Source organism: Hakea prostrata, chromosome 4, assembly GCF_041222555.1.
Source record: "Hakea prostrata isolate BN-2017 chromosome 4, UWA_Hpros_2, whole genome shotgun sequence".
Lineage (NCBI taxonomy): Eukaryota > Viridiplantae > Streptophyta > Magnoliopsida > Proteales > Proteaceae > Hakea > Hakea prostrata.
In genome coordinates, this window is record NC_142603.1 from 35774445 (window position 1) to 35801176 (window position 26732).

The 26732-nt window shown below is 37.9% G+C and overlaps 1 protein-coding gene across 2 annotated transcripts in view; it reads left to right on the top strand.

Moving 5' to 3' along the window:
* Nucleotides 1-4564: 4564 nt before the first annotated feature.
* The window catches only part of LOC149018750 (YTH domain-containing protein ECT4-like), a 55569-nt gene continuing 33401 nt past the window's right edge, over nucleotides 4565-26732 (top strand). Inside the window, exons 1-5 of one of the 2 annotated variants that reach the window (XM_089152905.1) lie at nucleotides 4565-4865; nucleotides 7190-7266; nucleotides 7378-7540; nucleotides 14478-14554; nucleotides 14643-15158. In XM_089152905.1, the coding sequence (XP_089009031.1) occupies nucleotides 4820-4865; nucleotides 7190-7266; nucleotides 7378-7540; nucleotides 14478-14554; nucleotides 14643-15158 (879 nt within the window). In that variant the 5' untranslated portion in view covers nucleotides 4565-4819. The remainder of the gene's footprint in view (nucleotides 4866-7189; nucleotides 7267-7377; nucleotides 7541-14477; nucleotides 14555-14642; nucleotides 15159-26732) is intronic. The other variant, XM_089152906.1, reaches the window with a different exon arrangement.

Consider the following 26732-nt stretch of genomic DNA (forward strand, 5'->3'; position numbering starts at 1 on the left):
AGATTTCAAACCATATATTACTTATAATCAGAAATTAAAACTATGATTATTTTGAGATTATAAACATAAATCAATCATTAATTTCATATAAACAATATGCCTTGCATAAAGTCCCCAATAATATTCAAGAGAACCCAAAGGCCGAACCAGTATACAGGTTATATAGCCAAATTGAAAATCAATTTTAGTGAATAAATAAGGGAATTAATATGCAAACAACTTCAATTGATCAATTACAACAAAGCCCTAAACTAATTTAGGCAAAACCCTAGATTAGGGTTTTGGCCAAGAGTTAGGGTTTAGCAGAAATTGTAACCGAAACAATAGAGGTTTAGAAAGAATCAATTTAACAGCATCTAGAATGATTGATGCTAATAGAAACACATTCTAACTTAGTATTTCAGGTTAATCAAGAATTAATAGATCAAGCCAATAAACGAAACAGGCTCTGATACCAAAACTGTTAAGAAAACTATGATATGCGCAGCGGATTATCACCAAGAAAGAAAGAGAAGTATGAAATCAGAGACAAGACACCACAGTTTTACTTTGTTCAGTTAGAGACCTACGTCCAAGGATGAGTTGAGCACTCACCAAGCTCATGCAATCTTCAAATAATCAAGAGAAGGTGGCTACAGCACTATGATATCTACCCAACAAGAGCCCAAGCATGAGACAAGAAGAGGATTAACTAAACAAGAACGAAAGCACCTGTTTACAGCAGCGTTCCAACCCTCTCTTCAAGGCAACCGAATACACCATATACCAGGGATTCTCTCAAGCCTTCAGAAGCAAGCAAGCTTCAACAATCACACTTCTATTGCCCTTGTACCAGCAGCTTCAAGCACAGCAATCCTTCGACTTCTCAAGAAACCAGAAAACCGAAACCAGAGAAACAGAGAAAGAAGAAAGAGAGGAGAGAGAGAGAGAGAGAGAGATGTTTTGATCGAATGAGATTGAAAATCCCTAACCCCCAATTCATGTATACAAATAGAGATAATGAAAAGACTATCATGCCCTTTAAACTAATCAATAGGACAACCTAGTCCTAAAAGAAAAGGAAAAGACAAAATTGTCCATGTACACATTACAACAACTGGTGAAGTTGTGTACGTCGACAATGGTTTGAATGCAATAAGAGTACGAATTGATAGTCCAATATTTGGTGATTTGGGACAAAAAATGCATATGAAATCATTTTAACAATGATAAGGAAAAGGTGTACTAAAATGACCACTCTGAGAAGTAAACTCTATGTGCATTTGCACATGCATCCTTACTAGTCATACTACTATATAAAAGGAAAACCTCCAACACTTGTGGCACGTATTTTACTTGACCAAACTACCCCTCTGAATAGAAAGGTGCCTGCTCATAAAACTCCGAACAACCCATTCCCAACCCTCCAAACCAAGGCGCCTAATCAACAGGCAGCATGACCAAAAGATGTACTTGTCCACCTCCACCTATTCGAATGAATGCCCACCATGAATGCCTCTTAAAAAAGGAAATGCAGAAGGCGCCAGTTCCAACCCAAGCCCTTAAAAAAAAGGCAATCCATCCGGCCATTCTTGATCTTAGCAGAGTTATTTTCGTTCCTTGCAGTGTATTGCTGACGAAGAAGAAAAGAGAAACAAAGAGAACAAGGGATGCTCGTATTGTGGTCTCTTCGTTTGTTCCTATAGTTTCCACCGATTAGAGCATATAAGAAGGAATCTTCAAAGAAACTCAAAATTCCCTCGTGCAACCGTTTCTCTATCTCAGCAAAAGTTTGCAACAGTCTCTGTTCTCCGTCTCACTCAATTTCTCTCTCTCAAATTGGACAAATTCACTTGGAGTTCTTGAAACATTGCTGGCAGGATCAAACAGGCCTATTTACTGTCAATTCACATATTTAATATTTCCGTGAAGCCAGTCTGCCCGTTTATGACGTTAGTAGAGTGATTTCCATTATTTGAAGTATAATTGCGAAGAAGAAGCAGAAAATAGAAATTAAGATGTCAGCCAAAGACGACGAGGGAAAAAATTTGAGGTACGACGCGTGGCATAAAGAAAATAATGGGCAAACCCAAAATTCCAAGTTCAACAACGGTGGCAAACCGAAGGATTCGAGCTTACAAGAATATTAAGAATTGCGGTGTTATGATACTTCATCAACAACTTCTTTGCTCCCAAGTGGCTTGCTGAACCTTCTCAGCAGATCTTCAATCTTTTCATCAAGGCGGAGCCTGGTTTGTCTCTTTAGCTTTTCACTCAAGTTTGAACATAAGGACTAGAAGAGAAAAATCTAGGCATATAACTTCGTGTACTTACCTAATTAGCTATTGTTGTATCCTTGTATTTAATGTCTGAAATATCTATTATCTGGAACCTATCACTCGACCAATCGTCAACTTGGAGTTAACAGTGAGATGTGGTAACTGGTAAGAACCTGGTTCACATGTAACACGGAACATGAAGACAGCTTCTTAAAGAAGGAACTTAGCCATGTCCTTGATGCGCAATAGATATTTCTGATCGGGAAAAAAAGCCCACGAGGAGAAATCCTTTCTATTTCATTATGGTTGTACTCTCGCACATACGCAGCTTCAAGGCATGGGATTACTCTATATGCGTGGCTATTGAAAGAATGTGAAATATTCTTAAGTCTCTCAGAATTTTGATTATTTGTATACGTTTTTAAGCATTTAATGTATGAAGAAGCAAGTTATAACGTTAAATGTAGATCATTCTTGCTATCCTGAGAATGGTCACACGAGGTTAGCTAGAAAGTTATGTCGGAGGGCTTTGGTCTCTTAGTGGTCAAGCTAGGTTGTTTATTCTTCTTCTAAATCGTTGGCCTCATTGTTAATTGTGTGAGTTAGTGAACTAAATCTCATTCTGCATGTGAGAGAACGTACTAGAGCTCCATGGGAATATCATTAGTTTAAAGTTTAAGAATTTGTGCTTAGTAAAACGAATTTAGCGTTGATTTGAGTAGAAACTAATAACATCATTATACAGAGTCAGTTGAAGCACTTCGAAAATCTCAATTTGGTCTTTCATAACTTCAACTTTCTATACCATATTGTTATTATTCTCAGAGTCCAACTCAATGCAAAACCATCTCTAGATGTTCTTGTAGTCCAATAATTCCGTATTATGATTGGTTTGTATTGGTAATGCTAGAGCTTGGCCAAAGTGATTTATGATGACCCACGAAAAATGGGATATAGCATGTAGGACGGGCTTTTAGAACACTTCTACAAAGCTCAATATAGATGTCATTTGTGACTTCTTTAGGGTGAAGAAGTCATTTCTAACTTAACACTGTAGTTATACTGCATCATCATTGCAATCAGACATTCATAATACCCATTCTAATCAATAGTATTTTTAGAATTTTCTTTGGTAACCCCAGAATTCCATATTTTGTTCTTTGATCGATTGTAATGTTAGAGCAAGGACACTGCATGGATCTGCATGGGTTAATTTAAAGAATACCTATAAATTATGCTCTGATGAGTCTTTGAATGCAAGCTGAGGTAGAAACATTTAATGAGTCATTTAACTTAAACAGCTACGTATCCATCTCTTTATCTTTTAGACGTGGATAGGGTGCAGAGTTAGAAGTTTAATCAAATTATGGCTTGTTTAAGTTTCATCTCCTGCTAATTTAACATGATTTAGGTCCCCATGTTAAACTTCAAAGCATGCACAATACTTGGTTAAAGTTTGTACTTTTTCATAGTAATTCATTGTTTATAGTCTTTGGAAGAGTTAAAGCATAAGTCATACTCCTCTGTGTTTCCTGTAATATGGGATGTAAGAACGTAACAGTAAGAAGTGGCTAATATGTTATACTGGCACCCTGATTTAGCTTTAATTATTGAAGTTCATCTTCCTTTACATCATGCCAATTAGTTTAGTGGAGTTAAAGCCTGCGAAGTTCCAAAACTTATTCTGCCAAAAATACCATTTGCATATATTCTTTTGGTAAGCAAATAAGGCTTGGTATGATGTTCTAATAGAAGAGTAGGTGTTGATGTAGCCTTCAGTTGGAGGGCTCCGCTCAAGTGCCAATATTAGGATCTCTCAAGAACCAACTCAAATGGTCATGGTATATTTGTGTTAAATGGTGGTCATGAAAGGTTAAAAGATTGCTTGTGTGATAGGATCTCTCATTGCTTCTAATATTTTTAAATGTTTGAAAGAAAGCAATGCATTATGGATGTTTGTTCATATGTGTTTCAAGCATTTGGTTATTACAGGAATATCAATGGATTGTTGGGTTTGGTTAAATATGAAAGACAATTAGACAAGCCAGATCGAATGGGTCAGGTATAATCACGAAAATTCCACTTGCATTTGCATGTGAGGTTTTACTAGTAATTAATAAAAACAAAAATGAAGCGCCCTTGTTAAAACAAAATAAAAAATAAAAAATAAAAAATAAAAATGTGTCAGTCCCCCGATACTTACCTAGTTACCTTTCACGATTCCTGTCGCAGTCCGAGTCGCTTCTACCCTCGCCAAGACTACCCTCCTGTACATGAAGTATTTGTTTTATTTATATAATAATAACAAATGAAAGGAGAGAGAAGCATCAGCAATGGAGAATAAAATAAAAGCTGTTCACTATCCGTTAACCTAGAGAGGTTTCCCCCTGCAACCTAAAACCCTTTTTGGTTTCACTGTTTGTTTCTTATCCAATTAGAAGAACAACAAAACAAAACCATTAGTGATTCAGTGAAGGTAGAATTTCTCTTCTTCTCAATAGGTTATTGGGTTACAGATTAGAGGTTCCCCTGGAATAGTGTTTGTTCGAGATAACTGATTCATGGCGACAGTCCAAAAAGAATCGGATCGAATAATCTCGGGTAGTGGTACGTAGAAAAGTTCTATCTTTTTCTGGATTTGACTTACTGTTTCGCCTTTTATAATTTTTCGCTTTCTCTGTGTGGCTCTGCATAAAGAATTTCTTTCTCTCTCTCTTTTTTCTTAGTTTTCTTAGCAAACTCAAAAGACAGTAAAATTCTTTTTTTATGAACCAGCACAATATGCCAGTTCGTCGAATTTGTGTTTGATAGTTCTCAATTTCTGTTGTCTCGAATTATCAAGTTTCTAGTTCAATTTTGCGACGAGCTCTCATTGGTTTGGTATCGATTGATTGGATTTGAAGTGTGTTTTGATAAATATTTGGGATTTATGTGTCGAACAAGCATTTTTGTTCAAATAACTGTATTCTTGTTATTTTTCGTTGGCAGTAAAGTTTCCATGTTCGATCGGAGTTACTAAGTTCTTATGCTTCTGGTATTTAGTTTTAATTAGGTAAATGTCTAGTGTATTACACACGAGACTTTTAAAGTTTGATGCTTTTAGTATTTATTCCTTTTCACCTATAATGTTTTTGTCTATTTTTCTGGTCATAAAGTTACATCGTGGTCTGCCCTTATGTATTTAATTTGGGAATTGTGAGGCTCGAGCTCACAGGAGGAGAGATGCATCATTCTTGTATTGGAGTTCCTTTTTTGGCGGGTTGGTTGGTTGGGTCTCGTTGTCAGATACAAAGTTGATATTTTTCTGGTTGTAGGGTTTTAGGAACATTTTCTGGGATGAGTGCCACAATGTTATTCATTGATTTATTTGTTTCTGTGATTCCTTTTAATTTACCCGTCTGGGAAAAATGTTTACACTGTACTTTGATTCGCTAAAAAATCACAATTCAGAAGATCCAGTTTGACTTGAGCATTTGTTTTCAATATCATAGCCCTTTGATGTATGAGATTTAGTTCATTCAGAACATGTGCTAAGCCTAGTAAGAGTAAGGAGTTGTAATGGGAATTCTGGCTTCGGTTCATGGTTCTAAAAACTTAAACACAACCCTAAAATTGATGGATACATGCAGTTTCCATGTGTTCTATGAGAAAATAAAATCCTGATTAATGAAGTGTACTAAAATGTAAAAGCTTGTTACATTAATAGTTGTGCTATATTTATTTCCTATATATATAATGAGACTGGAAGGGGGTACCACATGATTTTTTATGCCTTTGAGATTCCTATTGAAACCTGCAGGGGAGGATGCCATACAAAACACAAGAATGAAGTATCTGCCAATAGTTCCCTTGTAGCTTCCCCTTTTAGTTGCGATAATACCGAGTTGTGGTAGTTGTTGATGATGGTCACAAAAAGCTTACACAATTTGAAGCATCGGGCAATTGTTCCATTTTAACTTTGAAATTGGTTCTATATTTACTGGTTATGTAGTTCTTTTCATCATAGTTGAATTACTTGAGTTGGAATTGTCATTGTTGGCCACAAAGACCACCACTACACAATAAATCACCTGCCAATATTTCATTGTGACTTTTGATCTCAGTGCTATGGTTATTGGTGATGTAGCTTTGGCTTAGGATTAACAATATATATGGCTTTAAACAGGGTTAAAGGGAGAAGTATGATTGATGTTGTCAACCCCATTTAGGTGGGAAGAAGCTTATTTCAGTGCATTTCTCATTGCTAATTATCTTTCCATTCCTTAATTTGACCAGAACTCTTGCTTCTTCCCAGCACATTGGATGCAGTCTTTTGGCATTGGACGTGGTTTAGTCTATGTATGACTGAACACAATTTGTATCTTGTGTGCTTCTTCCAGAAGCTGGATCTGTTTTGTATTAATTTTCCCTATCAATTTGTTTTTCTCTTCTTCCTGGATTAATGGAGGGTGTGGAAGTGTTTTTAACCCAAATTGATTTTGAAGTATGTTTTGGTCGTATATTACCTCTGTTGTTTACAGGATTAATGGCCCGAGTTCAGTTGCAACTGTAAATTCATTCCATTTGTCTATTCTCATAGTTCAAGAACCCTTGGCTAGGTTAGAGGTGGTGGTTTAGGGATGTTGTGGATATTTATTATTGAAATTGATCTGCATATGGATGTTTTAATGTTTTTCCTGTGAATCATCCTTACTTGATAGGGCTTATACTGACACTTGTATTTTCAGTATGTTCCCTCGTAAGAATCATCAGTAATTTGTCCATGCATGTATTTAGTTACTGTACAGTTGTGTGCATATCTCTGTTTTTCCTTCTTTTGTTAAATGAGTTTTGGGTTATGTTTTTGTTTGTTTGTTTGTTTGTTTGTTTTTCTTACTGTTCTTTAATGAAGTTCTGGGTGGAAAGTAATTTGTGAAATTCTTGTTTTTTAGACTCTACCGATTCAATGAATGTATTGACCTTGAATGCAGAAGGGAAACCTAATGATGCTGATAACTTGAAGGAACAGGTATTTAGTGACCACCTATATGTTATAACCCATTTGTCTGTCATTTTTACCACCATTATTCTTTTGGTGAAAGCAATTCCGTGATTTTTTCTTTCTAAAATTTATTATCAGCCTCTTTCTACCAAAGGCGAGCAGGTGGTTCCTTCAAATCCTTCTCAGGTTGCAGCTCCCGTGGGTGCTCCAAGAGTTGCCACGGGTCAGTCGGCTTCTTTAGGTGCAGCCAGGGACCACAACACTGTCTACGCATCTCAGGCACATTCGTTTTACTATGGAGGTTAGTTCATTGTTCCTTTATATGCTCATGCTGAGGTTGGGAATTGCTATATTTGTTTGGGACTTATGGTTCATCAGGAATGATCTGAAAACTGAAAATATAATTTATGGATTTGATGTTTAACCCTCCATAAGATATGTTAGATACTTAGATTTAAGGAAACTTTTGTTGAAACTCTGTAAACAAGAAGGACCAATTTGGATGGTTTTGAACTTTGAACTTCGACTGTGATTTTTAACTGAGTACAGATATTGTATGGGGTCACCTTCTTATAGGTTCAATTTTTATTTTTCTTTTAATTAATTCCAACCTCATACATGAGAATTGACGTGCTTTTCTGGAAGCTAGCATGGCACAGTCGATATTGGGAATGGGTGCAACTTTTTTCTTCTTCATATGTTGATTCCTGTTGATTGATCTTCGTTATTACTGCTTTTGTCTTTTAAATTTTTTATTTTTGGGGGAAATCTGTTAGAATGAATTGATGATGCCAATAAGTTTAATCTGATATGTCGCGATTTACTTTGTGATTGCATTTTGAAATCTGGTACACTATCTGATTGCATTCTGATGTAGTCCTAGATTGATCAGATTGACTAGGAGCCAGTTCTTCCAAGATCTTGATCAGAATCAAACTTATGGGACAAACTAAGTTAGTTGGTTTAGTAATGGCCTTGCGAGTATGGTCTTGTTTTTTAGGCTATGATGGGATGATTTCGCTGCTTAGGATGGAGGTGCTTAATGTAATTAAGCTTGGTGAACTCAAATTGGATGGTTAGGTTTGGTTTTAGAAGGATTAGGTTAGGTTTTAAGGCAAAAGGGAGATCTTGAAAATGGAATCAAACTGAGATATTTCTAAATGATGTAGATGGGACACTTCTAGGTGTCAAAATGGGTTCAAACTTGGAGCAATGTAGGTAATGATATAGGGGTATGATCCTCCAATTTTGGTTGGATGTGATTGTTAAATTGGAATATATTGAGTTTCTTGTTTTTGGGGGTATTGAGGAGTATAAAAATTCTGTCTTCATCTGGGTTAGAAGATGCAATTACATGTCCAATTTTCACCTTCAGTTTCAGCTACTAGGACAGTAACCACATGAATTGTTAGTCTTCTTGGTAGTCTTGTTCATATGAATCATCATCAATTTGATCATCATTTGATTCATTTAGCATCGTAGGGGGTAAATTCCTCATGTTCTCTCTTTTATCCCGTCGTGGTTAGTTCTTCTATGCTTTGATATCACTTGATGTAGTCCTTAGATTTATGGATGACTAGTAGGAGCTATTTCTTTTGAGATCTTATTCAAGACCAACTTATGGGGCAATTAAGTTAGCTTTAGGTTGGTTTGTTTATGGGTCTTGTGGTTTGGGCTATGATAGGATGATTTTGCTACTAAGGTTTGAAAGCCTTGTATAATTGAACTTGGCGAACTCCAATGTTCAAGCTTTGCCAAAATATCAGTTTTTTTTTTCCCTTTCAAAAAAATGAGACTAGTTATTGTTTTTTTTTTTGGGGGGGGGGGGGGGGGAGAACATGATTTGGTTGGTTTTGATCCATCTTGATTGAAACGTAATTTTCTTTACTGTTTTGAGACTTTGGTGAGATCTCATCATTTCGGTGATTTTGTTTCCTCCCTTTGCTCCGTCTCAAATTTGCTTTTAAGGGTGTTTGTTGGACTTTTCTGGTTGAAAACTGTGACAAATCTTCAGTTTAAAAACAAAGACTATGAAGAAAAGAAGTGGTGGAGGAGGAGGAGGAGAAGGTGAAAGGGAGAAAGAGGAGAGAGCTTGCAATATAGAATCAAATCTCAGTTTAATGAAACTTTCTCAAACTGCGTTGCAGCAAAATAAAAATTACATGTTTTATAGAATCTCTGAAATCTACTAAAAAGGAAACTTTTGTACGGAGATTCCTTGTCAACCTATTACTAAGAAAATAAGGAAGCATCCAAAATAGAAACGTAAGATAAAATAGAAAGTGATGTTAACACTCCCATTAAGCTGGAGTATGCATATCAAAAGCTGTAGCTTGGAATATAATAAGAACATATGTTATAAACTTCATTAATCTTGAGCACAAGTAGCAATAGCCGACACTGATAAACATCGAGAGAACTTCACTAAGAGATAATCAACATCCACTTAAAAACAATCTTCATTTCAAACGAACCATCCAACAATGAGAACAAAAGGAGGTATTGAAGATGACCTACATCCATAAGCATAGCAACATCAAAAGCACTATCTAAATAATGCCAGTAGCAGGATGGAATCTCCACACTAGAAGATAAAATGTATAGTCTAGTCTTGCATATAAGCTCTTTGCAGGAAGGCAAGTAGTAGGTATTATGTAGTAATTTTGCTCAACTAAAGGCAAAAATATAGAGCCTTAAACAAAGCGCTGAACATGTCAAATATAGGTAACTGTGATCCAAGTAGGTAGGTAAATGATAGTATATATTATTGCAGACCAATAGGTAGGTAAAGGATAATATGAGTTACTTTGAATCAAGTACGTAAATGAAAGGCAATATGGGTTATTGCGGACCAAGTAGGTAGGTAAAAGGCAATATGGATTACTTTGGATCAAATCGGTAGATAAAAGGCAATATGGGATATTGCGGACTAGGTAGGTAGGTAAAGGTTAGTATGGGTTACTGCAAACCAAAGAGGTAGGTAAAGGGCATTATGGGTTACTTTGGACCAAGTAGGTAGGTGAAAGGTAATATAGGTTATTATGGTCCAAATAAAAAGCAATATGGGTTACTATGGACCAAATAGGTAAGTGTCATGGTATCAAATCTTGCCCTTGAGAAATAGTGAGATCTTGCTTGGGATTTGGTTATTTTTCTCTAGCCAACTTGAGTGAACTAGAGGGCCCAGCTCAAGGGGTTTTAAGGGTTAGGTAGGGCTTAAAGTTGGTATTACCATATTTAGGCCTTCTAAACACATTGGTGGCCTTAGATGTGTGAGAAAACAACCTTAAGTATGAGTTCTAATTCGACCTTGAGTCTGAAACCAAAATGCTACAATAATGAACATTCAAGGTTATAAAACATGAAACATAAAATCATTAGGACATATATAAATGAAAAGCATGATATAGGATACATCAAATAACTTAAAATTGCAACAAAATTCATCCATATGAGGACAAAAGAAGTAAGGTTTAAAGTATCCCACAATACCATATGATACTAGCCGATACGTATCCATATTTGACCCAACCGATACGATACATATCGATACGTCTCTCCATTGAATTACACTAAAATACATTAGTCAGAGCGATACAATACTCGATACAGGACGATACGTCTCTTAAAATCACCTTACCGATACGCTACGCGATACCGATACTTTAAACCTGGAAAAGAACATGACATTCTTGACTCTCTAGAATAGGATAATATAACCATCATAAGTTCATAACTAAAGTGTTTGGTATGGCTCATACTTCACATTCTGTTGCCAACGACCTTCCCCTTGACGCACATGGGTGTCCTGTTCCCCGGAGAGTGCCCCTGGGCCTGTAGAGGCCTTATATCACTTTGGGCCTCGGGATTTCTTTTGCAATTTGGGCTTAAGTCCATAAATAGTTGTTGTGGCTTAGGGAAGCTATCGGTGAGAGGAGGCAACAATTTTTTTTTGGGTGGGGGGAGAAAAGAAAAACTTGGGAAGGCTGTTGGCAAGTTGGGAGGCGAGACAAGTCGAGATCTTGACTGTCTCACTTGAATATTGGGTATTACAATCTGAAATTTAGGAATTTATTTATCTATTTACGTATTTCAAGAAATGAGAATTTCCTAGTTTATGTATTGGGAAAAAGCAGTAAAAGATTAGTATCCACTCTCATTCCGATCTCCAGGATTGCCTTTTATTATTTTTTTTAACTCTTTCTCCCTATCCATTCTATTCCTAACGTATCATTATCTCTTTCTTTTCCTTTATTTTGTCCACTCATTCTCTTTTGCTCTCTCCATCTTCACTTTCCTGAGACTCTCCAGTTTCTGTATTCTTTTCCTTTTTAGTCTTTTCTTCTAACCCACGATTTTTTTTTCTTACTCGCTTTCCTTAACTCTCTCACCTTCCACTTCCAATTCCACTTCTCTCTCACGTTGATTTTTAATTTTTTCATTATATGATTATTATTATTGTTATTTCTTTCCTTATTTACATCCCTTCTCCAATCCTTATAAATAACCTCTCCACAATAAACATTTTGTTTTTTTTGAGTTTCAATTTTTAGTTTGAATGTTTAGGTTTTCAATTTTTCATGTAATCAATTAATGCTTCTAGTTGTTTAGTTTCTTTTGTTTATCCAAGTGTACTTTTTTATTTTCAATTAATGTAATTTCAAGTTTCAAGTCCAAGTTCCTGTGTATTTGAGGGATTCGTTTTTCTCTGGTTCTAGCAATTTGAGATGTGGTTTACTCCATATTTGGTTGTTGGGTCGGTTGAATTTTGAGTCAATCAAGTTTCCTTTTAATTCTAGAGTGCAAGTAAAATAGCCTTCTTCAGTAGTCTTTGGCTCTTTGCTCCTTCCTCCGTTCCGGCTTTTGTTTACTCTTTCTATTCTTAATTTAGAAATTTACTTTTCTACAATTCTTATTGTTGTTCCCCTTCTCCCATTGCTCCTTCATCAAAGATGCCAACAATCGTGCTTCTCTTTGGTTAAGGTTTCCTTTTTATTTATTGTTTTGTTTATTTATTATTTTGTTATTTTTTTCTCGCAATTTTTATTATTGTTCCCCTTACCCCATGGGCCCTTGATCAAATATGCCTAGAGTCATGCTTATCTTTGGTTTAGGGTTTCCTTTTTATTTATTGTTTTAATTTTTTATTAATCTTTTATCTATGCACTTTTTTTTTTGAATTTTATTTTAGATGGTGAATAGTTAGGTTATGCATATTTTTATTTTCAATTCAATTTCATTAGATGCATATGTTAGGACTGGTGTGTGGACCTATTAGCTACACAATACCGTGCACTTGCTGTTACTTTTATTTCATGAACAAGAATTCGTGTGAGGGTGGGGGGAATAGAAAGTTAGAAGAAAATGGAAAGTGGTCAACTTTTGGGGAAAAAAGGAAGGTGGTGGTGGTGGGGGGGGGGGGGGGGGGGGAAAGAATTTAGGAAATAAATAAAAATCTAATAAAATAAAAGGTTTCGTAGAATCTTAGGATAATATGGAAAATTTTGAAGGAGATCTTAACCTTTGACTTCTTTGTAGGCCCCATATGTACACTTGAGATTTATTTTCTAAAAAGAAAGAAAAAGAAAAAAAGAAAATAAACCAAAGCCATCCTAGATAGTTTCCTTGGAATGACTGATTTGGCTCAGACTTGCATTTCAATCCATTTTTGGCTTATCATGCTTAGAATTGGGCCCTCATCGCAGTTGAGAAAATAAACTTAGACCTCTTTATGTGCAAAATTACATGGATCACATCTGATAATGTAGAATATCTTGTTATGTCCCAAAGAAATCCTAAACCCTGCAAACATGGCAAAAAACACAAGGTGGCTCTATTTTAAGTGTGTAAAAACCATGCTTTATGCCCTAAGATTTCACCCGTAAATGTGCTCATCAGTTCTCTCTCAACTCTCTCGGCTCTTTTTCATCTTTCTTTCTTTTTCCTTTTGTTTTTTGCTCCTCTTCTCTTTTGCTCTCTCTTTTTCTCTTCCTTTTCTTTTTGTTTTTTCTCCCCCCTTGCAAAATGCTGTATTTCCAAGGTGAATTGGTAGAGGAGAGAGAATAGTGGAAGAAAAAACTTGATGGCTGCAGGTCTTCTACTTCAATATTAGTCAATATAGATCTGACAATAGCTTGCTGTGGTGGGCTTTCACAAAAGGAGAATTAGAACATACAAAGAAAGAGGAAGGGGAAATCACGTAAGAAAAGAGGGCTGGGGGGAGAATGGTGGCTCTCACAAACATAAATCATATTGACCATCTCTGTCTAGCAATGGGGGATTACATCATATATGTAAGAAAATTAAAAGACCTTGCTAAAATGATACCCTCTAACTAGGAATGTCTTTCAAACAAGGAAATTAAAAGAAATAAGGAATCAAATGTCATATGCTGCTAATTTTTAAATAAAATAAAGCGAAGACATTTTGTTTCCCCAAAAATATGTTTCCTAGAATTCTACTAGAACAGTAGAACCATTACTCACTCTAGATCTGGTTCATATAGGTCTGGAAACCCAGTTGGGGTGGCCCAAGACTGTGTCTCCATGTCATTGGGTCTGAAATTTGAATTGAGTCTTTCTTGGGTTGGAATAGATTTGATCAATATTTGAACATGTTTTCGTGGTTAATTTTGGCTAGGCTTAATATGTGTGAACAATAACTTGGTCATGATCTTCTAGATGACAGTTTGTAGGATTTCAAGACAGCAGTTTTAGTAACTTGAACTAAACCATGATAATGAAGTTTTTAACCTAGTTAAAGCCTCAAAGGGAAAGCTTGATTGGAACCTCCCAGGCTTCTCACCAACAAGGAGTTTTTTGGTCTAACCAATCCCAGCAGCAGCTTAATCACTAAGCAACCACAGCTACTTAGGCTGATCATTTGAAAGGAAACAGGTATGATTGGTTACTTTCCATACTATGCTTCCATTCACGGACTGTCGAAATTTATATATGGTAAATGGGTGAGCTTGTAGTTGCATATAAACATTGCTGTTGTGGAGGTGAAATTGTACTTGTGGTCACACTTGATAATTGTCGATTGATAGTGAAGAGAAATAGACTGCTTTTGGATGGTTAGGGTCATTCAGTTGGCAATTTTGGGTATGGAAAATCTAAGACATATCCACTGATGAATGTTTTTATTACCAGTAACTTTCATGTTTCAATTGTATTGTGCTTCTGGAATTTGTGCTGCCTTACCTGACATCCATTTTTCTTTTGTATGCTGTATTTCAGGTTATGACAATGGTGTTGGGGAATGGGATGAATATCCACGCTATGTTAATGCAGAAGGCTTGGAGATTGGATCTCCTGTGAGTAATTTCTTACTGTTGCACTACTTTACCATCCCTTTTGATTTTGCATCTTACCAAAGTTCTGTTTTCTATTTGTTTTATTAAGGGTGTCTACAGAGAAAGTCCATCTCTTGTATTCCATTCTGGGTTTGGGTACAATCCTCAGATGCCATATGGACCGTATTCTCCAGTTACTAGTCCTCTTCCATCTGTGAGGGGAGATGCCCAGTTGTACCCTTCACAGCAGTTCCCTTTTGCAGCTCAGCCTTATTACCAGCAACCGGTTCCTCCAAGCATGCCATACATTTCCTCTCCAACTCCAGTTTCACTAACTGATCTGACAATGCCTGTTAACATAGATCAGCAAGGGGATGGGATGCTTGTTGGGCCTAGACCTGGTTATCCCCCTCCTTTCAGTTCTTTCAGCAGGGGAGGCAGTTTTTCAGGAAATTCTGGTAGTGGGAGTTTCTATGACTTGCGCCAAGGGTATGAGGGGTTTGGATCTGGTGCACAGTGGTCAGATTGGTCAAACTCAGCAGAGGGACAGAGGTCTTTGTCACCATTGTCATCTCCGGCAGCTTCTCTACAGCCAATTGGACCATTTGGACCAAACATTGGAATGGTACAATTTATTTACCCGTTAATTTCTGTAAAGGTGAACTTGTTATGATCTTTTGGAACTCAAAATTCATTGTGATCTTTGGGATCCATACAATGCTTCTGCTTCACGGAATGGTATAGATGGTTTATTCTTTTCTTTTCTTTTTTTTTTTTTTTTTTTTTTGGGGGGGGGGTTTGGGGAGTTCCTTTAAGCAAGTAATTCTGATGCAGGACCAAACCTACAATTGCCCAGCAGACCTAGCCTTAGGATCCCTATATGATAGTCGGTTCTCCCAAAAGTTAATAGAAAAGCCAACAAAATTCAACCTTCTGATATGGAGGTCAAACTGGTCACAACAATGGTTTACTGATAGCCTTCAAAAGATGGCAATGGTGGTTAGTGACAAGTACGGTGATGCTGCCCTTGCTTTCTAAGGTAATCACGGAGAAGTCCCAAGAAGACCACGAGGCCCAAATGGTGGTAAACCAGGTGGAGATCTGAGCCCCTAAAGTCAAGGCTCTAACAGATAAGAAAATGCCTCCAAGAAGTACAAAGATATGGTTAGGGCAACAACGTCAATAATCTCTCTACTTGAAGATCACCATGCCCTTGATATTGAAGTTCAAAAGTTGCTGCCCACAAATTTCAGATTAGCACCAACCCCTATCTTGCACTATACTGGACCAATGATGAACTCAAAGAGTATCTTGTAGGAATCACATCAGTAATGCACTGCCTTGGATTTCATGTCTTCATCATGCCTTCTTGGTTCATCGAAAAAATAGGCCCCTCGATTTGAAGATCACATCCAACAATCTATCACTCTTCATGAGTTCTGTCTAGGAGGAGCATTATTTGCGGCCCTGTACGTACTACTACCTTCCCAGTACTAGATGCGAGGACGAGTCCAAATCAATGATTTCGCATTGAGCTAAGAGTGTTTGATCAGCATATTCATTAGAAGATGAATGTTTTCAAGAAGGCGAGAACTGATGTGAACATAGGGACTGCCTGCCCGAAACCTCAAGTGGGGCCCCCCAAGATGGCTCCAAGAAACCACCATAACCTGGCCGAAGCCCTGTTGGGGGGGTTATTTTGGACATTTTGCCACATTTTCTAAATTCTGGAATTATTTTCAGAATATTTCAGAAGTTTAGTTGAGTTTAAATTTGTAAGTGAGTTGGTTCGGTTATGTTTAGAGAGTTTTATTTTGCTTCGAAGTTGTTTTGGATGAGTCCAAAGTTGTTTTGGATGAGTTCTAAGTTATATTAAGCTAGCATAGGCTTTTAACTTAAAGGTTTAATTAGCATGTATCACTTAAGGGATTCCATGATGTAACCCAGGGTTTAGGGCTAAATTTCAGGATCTTCTAATTAAGGAACCAACACTAAATTAAGGTTTTTGTGGTAAACTAGGGTTTCGGCTAGGGTTTAGGATGGGCCTAGGGTGCTGGTTTTGTATATCTGAACTACTGTTATTGCTAAATTAGTAATTCAGATGTTGTCCAGACTCCAGAGGTGAGGGGGCTGGGGAATGAGGGTTTTAGGGTTTTCTGAAAATTCAAAAAATTCTGCTACTTCATTTGAAGAAGATAAAGTGCAGAAAATTTCTAACTTCAAACAGGGCAGATTTTGGGAAACTAGAATTAGGACTACAGCCTAGTAAAGGGCGACCTAAAGGGATTGAAAAGGGGTAGGAAAGGGGCAGGAGTTTGAGTTTGGCAGGGTGGGATAACCTACTGTATCACAGGAAGACAGGGGATGAAGGAGAAGGGCCACAACAGCTTAGGGTGGTCTAGGTTTGGGCTGTAACTAAAGGGGAAGGCAGGGGAAGGATTTGCGATGGGGTTAGGGCTACTCCTACGGTCTCAAAGTGAGGGGAGGGGGTTGTGAAGGCTTGAGGATAGAGATGGGAGGGTTAGGGTTTGGATGGGGGTATTCCACTTGCAGAAAACTCTGTGATTGAATGCTTGACGCAGAGAAGGCGACCTTGAAGTTGAAAAAACAATGCACAATACCCAGCCATAGGGTGTCCCTCCGGATCCCATGACTTCTTAAGCCAATTCACAAAACTCTGGTTTATTCAATAATCAAGACTGCCAAATATGTGAGAGACTTGAGCTATTTATAGGCACTTGACTCTAAGTAGACTCAAATACTCTTTCCTAATTTGAAACAAACTCAAATAAGACTTTTAAAAGAATATAACTCTTTCCTACCAACACAAAATAGGACTCTTTAAAAGGAAATAACTCTTTCCTAATTTAAACAACCCAACAAGACTCTTGCCAATTTAAAATTTCAAACCAAAATGGAAAGAAACAAATACCACAATTACTCAACCACTAAGATTTCAAATAAAAATATTAAAAACAGAATTTAAAAATCAGAAATTATTCTGATTCTCTGAACTCAACCCTACTGTCATAGACGCGAACCAAGGGGTGAAAATAACCATTTTGCCCCTTGGTCAGATTCGGGCCCCCTGGGTTGGGTCCTATTCGGGATGGGCTTGGGCCCCTTCTAGGTTCGTTTGGGCCTGCCCGGGGGCTGGTAACATCATTCCAAATCTAAGGTTGAGGTCTTTAAGTAATTAGATTCCAATTTAAGAGTTTTGGTCAAATGGTGGGATTCTTGTCTATTAAGGATTCCCACCCACGTAAGAGTCTTTGAAGAATATAAATAGCCAAGCATACTATGTAATTGTTCAGTCTTGATTATTGAATAAAGTTATTGAGTTTGAGAATCTTGGTTTCTTAGTTGAGGGGGCCAGGGTTGAGTATATATTTTGTTCAAGATCAAGCAATCTTCCTCCAATTTGCAGCCTTCTTCTCCATTTCAGCAAGCTTCCAGAAGTCTAACAGCTTTCTTCAAAATCTTCAGCTTGCTGCCGCACCAGACCATCAGGGCCCCCATCCCCTCATGACACCCCAGGCCCTCTCCTTGCCCCCCACAACTCTGTTGAGTCTCTCCTCCACCCTGTCCCTGCCCTAAGACCCTTCCCCTTCCCATCCTCTTGGACTCTCTCTCGCTGTCTCTCTTTCTTGTGGCAGAGGAAAGAAGCATAAAAACAGAAAAAGAAAGAAGAAAAAAAGAAAAGAAAGAACAGAAGAAAAGAAAAGAAAAAATAGGAAGTAAAAAGAAGAGATCAAAAGAGAGAAAATCCTTCCCTTTAAAGATCAAACCCATATCCATTACATCATCACCCAATTTGGGCTTGTTAGAACCTTAAAACCTTCACCATACCCAACCGTAGGTTTCCACTATCCTTCCTGTCTCCCTAATAATATTCAGATATCCTACCATCTAGTAAACGATCCCATCACAATCCCTAGTTTTTTCCTTTCTTTGAAACCCTTCCCAATTAATTTTGGATTGACCCATAGCCATCCTTTCCACAATCTAAAACTTATTTAGCTTCTTTTCTACCAATCTTAGGCATTCCATAATATTTTTATTTTTCTTTCTGGAAGATTCTGGCAATCCTGAATTCTAGGGAATCTACCCAAGAATCCCTAACCCTAGAATTGGATTTACATCAGTGGAAGGGTGCTAGGAACCTCTGAATCAAATATGACATATAACAATATTTAATTACTAAAATAATATGGATGAACTCTTTGATAAGAAAATAAGAAAGATAACACTAGTTTGATGGTACTAGTCATCCCCTATAGCAACTCTGCTGCCCTCAGCCAATGACTACCGAGACCTTACACAAAATAACCTATGCTACATATTTTCCCCCTTGGATAATCATCCATCCAGCAGTTGGTAGTGACAATCCCATATTCTCTCCTCCACATGGCATTTCTCCTAGGGTCCTAACATTCCCACTCCCTTAAAATTCACCTTGTCCTCAAGGTGAAGTTGGATTATAAGCTTGATCTTCACATGCTTGCTACACAACCATTCCAGCTTAGTGTCTTCAAGAACAGACCTCTTTGAAATCCAACATTTTTGTTACTCCACAACCTCTGGCAAGCCGGTATGAAGGAAAACATTGGAATCTTCATGGCTGCCAATAATGTTCTCAACCCTTGCAAATGCAAATAATGGTGCCCCCTAGGAGGGATGCACTGTAGTAATTCAGTGAGCAACTTCAAACCTCCTCTCCTGTTAATGCCAGAAACTTGAGTCAAGATTGCAGGATAGCCCCTGAAGATGTATGGTGCTCTTAATGAGTCCTCAAAATCCAATGTAAACATAAGGAAGAAGGGGTGAGAGCCAGAGCCGACCAGAAACAACACCCACTTGTCATAATAGTTAGCGCCTTTAAAGTCTTTCCTTGGCTCCCTTCATTCGTCAAGGATGCTTGCTCATGATGTTGCAGGCTGAATCCTGCTCTACCTCTTTGAAACGGGAAGAACTGCGATTCCATGGTTGGGAGAAACTCTTCACTTCATACTCTTCAGCAGCAATTGCCGATCTAAAGATTTCCATAGCTGCTGACTTTTGCGGGGACATTTGCCCAAAAAGTCAAGCACCAAGAACCCCATTGTTACCGTCACAGAATAGCCCTGAAGTGTCTACATGCATAGCGACACAAATGCTTTCAATAGTGAGGAAAAATCCTGCCGGATTTCTGTTGGAGTAATGTGCCGCTTGCTGTTGGCTTGTAGTATTGCTCCACACCCTGGTCATCGGCGATCTCTGCTGTTCCGGCTGAGTCGAAGGAATAAAGGTAGGAGATGGATGAATAATCCTTTTCTTGAAATGCCCTTGGTAGCTTAGAATTACAAATGGGTTAGTTTTTTTCTGGGCCCCTGTTTGCCAAAGCAATTACCCACCTTTTGGGCTAGGTCCAAGAAATATCAGCCTTAATGGGCCCCTGACTTGACAACTGGTTACTAAGCTTTTAAATCAAGGAAATGAGCTGTTGTATTTTTGAACTAATTGTGTATCTTAAGGTCTAGTCGTTAGATTCCCTTTTTTGGGCCAATTGCTCCACTCGGCCCAAAGCCCAGCGGCTGAATTAACTCAAGCCTCATTTGGTAGCCAGCTGCCGATTCAGCGAACCACTTCCCTTGGACCGCCTCTTCCCCATTGAGCTTCTTCTGTACGATTTTAGCCCTGAGCTATTCATCTTCAACTATCCCTGCCACTACCAATGTTGACTCCTCTTGGTCTTGGGTGGAATGATGCTGGAAATCTTGCAGTAACAACCCCCATGTTGCTCGTGAGTCTTTCTCCACCTTGCGGTTCTCCTCTATCACTACTAACACCTTCCACAGTGGTTTTGCCAGTGGTTGTGCCACCTAATTGAACTCTTCAATGATCCGGCACTGTTGCTGCATTTTCCCTCTCCCGAGGACCTCTTCTTCCTTCTCTGGCAAATCCTTTCTACCATCTGCACTTGTAGGAGGGATGTGCAAATGTCCCTGCAACACAATGGCTATAGACTCTCTCTTACGGCGATGCTTTGCCATTGGCCAGGCTTTGCAACATAGTGGTTGCAGACTTGGTTTTTGAAAACCTCTTATGTTCAATCAATCCTCTGAACCACGATTGTATGACGTTCGCAGCCCTTTCTTCCCTCTCAAGCTGGATGGCATCCAATTCCACTTCGAGATTTTGACATCTTTCCTTTGCCAAAATTAAGTTGCAGGGCTTCCTTAAAATTTTTCCAATTGAATTCTGGCCATTTTCTCCGATAAACCCACTCCAATGCATACCATTCTAGATGTTGGAGAGCCACACCCAATGTATAATCATTTTCAATCTGTTTGTCCAACTGAAGCATATTACCTTCGCAATCCAATCTTGTGCGTCAGCTTCGCTGAAAAATATGGACAATTGAGTCTCCATCTATCTTCCCTCGCATCAGAATGCACTTTGATACCAATTTGTTAGGAACTCGCAAATTGAATACGAGAAATAATATTTAATTACTAAAATAATATGGATGATTAGATGAACACGTTGATAAGACAATAAGAAAGATAACACTGGGTTGATGGTGCCAATCACCCCCTACAACAACTCTGCTGCCATTAGCCAACAGCTGCCCAGACCTTGCACAAAATAACCCATGCCTCTTCTTGCATATTTCCCCCCTTACATAATCCTTCAACCGGCAGTTGTTAGTGACAATCCCATTCTCTCTCCTCCATATGGCCTTCTCCCAGGGTCCTAAGAAAGGGTAAGCCCAGGAGTGAGAGCATTTGGATCCATGCTGCTGATTTAAGAGGCTTGACCTAGAACTTGGAGGAGGTGAATGTTTTCAAAAGGGGAGAGCTGATGTAGGTCCCAACTCCCAAGACCTACCCCAAAGGTAGGTCCAAGGCCATAAGGAAGCCCTAGGCTTCCTGCCTAGCAGTGTTAGAAGCCTACTTGAGATTCCAGTGGCATAGTTGTGATTAGAAGGCACAAATTGGACACATCAGTGGCATACTTGTTATTAGTGCTACAGTAGGATTTTAATTCTACCTACAATAGGATTTTAATTCTATCATTTAAATTTTGTTTCCGTCTAGGTTAGGTGAGGTCTATTAGGTTTGGTATTGTTATGGACGATTCATAATAGACCTACCTAGGTTGACCAAAGAAGATCTAGACCGATCAAACCTTTGGTCGGACCACAAATAAACATATGAAACGAAGCCACTAAGCAACGTGTACAATATGAATCATAATCAACCTCCTTAAAGATAGGGATAAGGATCTTGATCAAGTCAAATAGTTTGAATTGCTATTAGTATCTAGATCATACTCCACAACTACAACCCTAGTAATACTCTCTTAGCGGATAAGATTCCTCCTCTCCTCTGTTAAGTTAGCAACAATTATAGAGTTCAAGTTGAACTCCATCACCGCACAACCAAGATAACCTCTTAAGCTATAAATACCCACACCTACATCAGATATGCATTCTTGACTCTCTCTAGCATTGCGAGCTCGTTTTCTTCTTCCAAAGCTGTGCACTTCCACTGACTTGATTGTCAGAGATGCTCCTCGACCAACCCCGTTGAGCACGTTTTTTGCAGGTAGTTCGCTCGTGCTACCGAACAGATTTTTGGAGCAGCAATTGGCGTCGTCTGTGGGAAATTGATCGAAAAACCATCGTGCACACAAGATCAGGTTTGTACCATGAGGGTTGGACGATCAAAAACAAAATAGGCCGAGAGCTCAAAATAATGGACTTCCATCTCATCGAGAGTAGGGTTATAGAGTCATTTCCTCAGCTAGGATCATTGAGGTCCTTTGGATTTCCTTCTTCCGGTCGGTAACCATGGTTATTAAAGCGGCAAAGCGACCATAACGATTGGGTCTTGGTGATTAGGTGAGTAAGCGGCGCTTAGGCAGCAATAAAGCGACCAAAGTGCTTTAGTCAATATTGTTAATATAACTACTTTTTGATACAAATATTTTTTTTATAATAAACTAAAGTACTAAACAAACATTCAACAATCACATTCATAAAAATAAAAATAAAAAAACATTCAAGAATCACAATTATGAAAAATTATCCAAAAAAAGAATAAAAACATAACTTCATCTCATCAGGCATCATAAGATTCATAACAATAATTATGTAGTATGTACTATATTAGTAATCAATGTGAAAAATGAAAATCAAAGTAGTAATTTACATTCTTACTTACCTCTATGATAGTGCAACGCCAAATAAGTGTCTTGTACTCTTGTGCATAGATCAGTAATCAGAATTGACGTATCTATTTTTCCCTTTTTTAACCAAACAAGGGCCGACATGAAAAATTAATAGATCTCATTATTCCGATTTTCAAGTCATTGTTTATTTAACGATTCATTGATTATCAATATTGAATATGGCTCATGCTTCACATTCTATTGCCGACAGACACTTTGGGCCTCGATTCCAAATGGCTCACATATTTAAATTTATATACAGCATTGTAGAATAAATTATGATTTAAAAAAAAATAATAATAATAATATGCACAAATTAAAAAATGTAAAAAAAACGGTTGCTTTAGCATCTAGGCGGTAATATGGCGCAAAAGGCGGCAAAGTGGTAGTGCCTAAGCAGAAAAGCGGCAAGAAATCAGCCCGTTAGTTAAGCGGCAACAATTTAAGCGGTTCAAAAACCGCTTTGCCGCCTAGGCGGCGCCTAGGCGGACGCTTTGATCACCATGTCGGTAACTGAATGTGCCATAAGAAAACGAGGCGGCCGCCTAGGCGGACGCTTTGATAACCATGTCGGTAACTGAATGTGCCATAAGAAAACGAGGCACACAAATATCATAAATACACTTAAAAGTATCTTTTGACATTGATCTGAACCGTAGATCCTATGAGTGCATGAATGAAACATGCAAACAGGTATGTCCTTAATGAGGTGCTGCCAAATCCTTATTATTGTTCGATTCTTGCCATTGATAATTTGTTAATTTATATCGTTGGTGCAACTTTTAGACTATGATACATTTATTATTACCCCTTTCTCTTTTATTAGCATGTATAAGCAACAAAATGCACCAGGAAGCTAGGTTCCTAGAAGGTGCCGTGTAGCTAAGCTAATCTGTGTATGTGGAATACTATTTCCATTCTTAAATTTATGCTAGATAAGTGGCACGGAGTAACTCATGATGAACTATTCTTGATTTCTTCGAGATCTTTCTTTCTGGGTGATGATTTCCTAGAGATCAGAGATCTGATTGAAAACTCAATTGGGTCTTACATAAAGTATGCAATTCCTTTCATTAAAAAATGTTTTGGCTTCATTGGATGAAAATCCATTGATTTGAGACATTTTACCTTACATTGATGAGGTGATGATTAGTCTGGTTCAGCAACTAAAGCACCATGATTCATTGTTCATGAAGCAGGGGAAAACATTAATAGGGTAACAACTAGCCAGAACCAGGAATTTTCAGAGAAGAGGAAAAGGATTTAATGGAGGAGGGTCTTCTTGAAAAGTGGATAGGTAAATTCAACGGCAACAAGAATCTCCCCTTTCTCAGTGTGACAGCATCAACTCATGCCTGCTCTCTTCTAAAATCTTCTTCCAGCTTCACACTTCCTAAAAATCTTTAGAACTAATTTAATCTTCCCCAAGCGATTGATAGCCACTCCAGCAATCAAATAAAAAGGTCTCTGGGCTACTCAGGTGGATCCCTTCCTGAAGGAGGCTCTTCAGAACCCTTGTCATTGCCTTACAGATCTACAGCGTTCCCTAAGGAAGAAGGTTTCCCTGATATTTATCATTTATGGTAGCTTTATTTAAGTTTGACTTGATATGGGCTGCTCAAACTTACAGTTGGAGACTACTGTCTTTCTTGAGTGATGCTGACAGTTGTATCAGCACATGTCAGATTATTATGAACTGGAATCTAGTGGGGTTCAAGTTGCAGCAACACATGTTAGATTATTATTAGAACTCAAATCTAGTGGAGCTCAAGAGATAACTGGATTTTATTCCTCAGCCACAGATAAAGGGTCTCTCTATTTTCTTCCGCTTTTAGCGGTTGTGCTCGAATGCTAGTTCCTTGGTAGCTTCATTGATCTTTATTAAACCGAGTCATTCCTGGAAACATACTGCTAAATCATAAGTGTGTCAATGCAAATATCCTTGTGCTGACCCAAACGTAACCGTGTTTCTTGACCAAGATGCACCGGGTTCAGTTGGAATCATGGGTCTACTAGGATATTTGGAAATATGTTATTTGGCAAATAATGCCTTTGTTTACTTTATTTGTATATTAGAAATTAGATCCTTACTATGGATAGTGTCCAAGAGTTGTGTAAACGAATATGATAAAACTCAAAATTCCAAGTTCAATATGAATTATTGCTAATGCCCGCTCAGTCTTCTCTCTTCCGCACCATATGCGAACTCATTAAGGAAGGAAGAATTTTTTTTTGTTGCGGAACTCTTTACTAGAGCAGTTTCCTGCTTTGATTTGCTATTTAGCATTGATGTAAATCTTGCTTTTTGAGCAAATTTGTTGTTTAGCATCAATTCACTTTTTGAGCAAGTCTTCGATTCACTGTTTAGAATCAAATGTAAATCTCGTTTTTTGAGCAAATTCGTTGTGCAACATCTGTTCACTTTTTAAGCAAATCCTTTTGTTCTTTCAACATCGATATGAATTTCGCTTTTTGAGCTAGTCTTTTAAGATGATTTGGTCACTAGAATGACTATGCTTGACCAACACTGGAGTGTTTTTGCTCGACTAGGACAATGATTGGCTGATTAGCATCAATGGATCCGTTGTTTAGCATCAATTGAAATTTCACTTATTGAGTAAATCTTCGATTCACTGTTTGTAATGTAAATTTCGCTTCTTGAGCAAATATTCTATCCGCTATTAAGCATCGATGTAAATTTTGCTTTTTGAGCAAATTTTCGACTCGTTCTTTCTTTAGCATCAATTCACTTTTGAGCAATTCCCAAGTTACCATGCTAGGGGGAAGTAGTTGAACATATATCTACATATACCGAACAGGTAACCATGGCAACTTAACCGGGTCGACCAAGCAAACTGGCTATTAAAAAAAGTTTACAAGGGCCAACATATGGACGACTAAACCTAGGTCCGACCCCCAAAAAAGTTTTTTTTTTAATCTGATCGACTTCGTCTTCCTCGTTAACGGATACTTGACACTGTTAGAAGTGAGGGGGATATAATGGACATTATGCACTTACACTTAACGGATACTTAACACCGTTAGAAGTGGGGGGGGGGGAATAATAATTTCATAACGTGTAGGATTTGATAAGTAATTAAGCTATAGTATAGGGGGGCAATACTAATTATCCCAAAATCTAAAGACGTTTGCTGAAAATAAAACTTTATCTCAAACTCTAATAAGCACTTGCCTAAATTCTATTTTAGTTTAAACTCTAGTGGCAAATGTGCTGGAGTTTAAAATAACCATGGACTCAATAACTAACTCAAAACAAGCTCAAGTTAAGAAGTAAAACCCAAATAGAACTCTAGTAATAAATCTAGAATTAATTGCAACACTAAAAGAGGGCTGAAAATGCCCTAAATACCACTACTGGGGGTTCAGCCAGCTCATGGGGGCTCCTTGGAGTCATCTAGGGGGCCCCACCTAGGGTGTTGGTTGGGGGTCAAACTCGTGGTCATCACGCTCTGTCCCTCAAAAAACTAAGATCTCAGCTGAGATCTGGTAAAAATTCCTAGTCAACTTGACCCAACTTGAGGGCTCATCTCTATGGGGTACTAAGGCTCAATATGGGCTGGGAATTTTGTTTTTAGTCTATTTTATATCTTCTAAACATAGTGGTGGCCTTAGATTTGTGAGAGATCAATTGTATATATGAGTTCCAACTTGAGCTTAAACCGATACACGGAGAATATGCAGACTCAAACATGACTTACACAACTATTACTTAATATAAATGAAAATAAAGTTTCGAATTAAAATAATACATCAAACATATTCAGTTCACTTCCCATTACCACATCGTTGTACTTATACGTTACACCAAGAGAGTGCAAGATGATTCTGCTCTACCACCATCTCCATGAGTGTGGTTCATAGTTTTTGGAAAAAATGATGTTTGGGAAGAACACTCACTTGGCTTCAAGATTGGCTTCAAAATTGGTAGATCTTTATTGTAGATAAACTAAACAACTTGTTGATG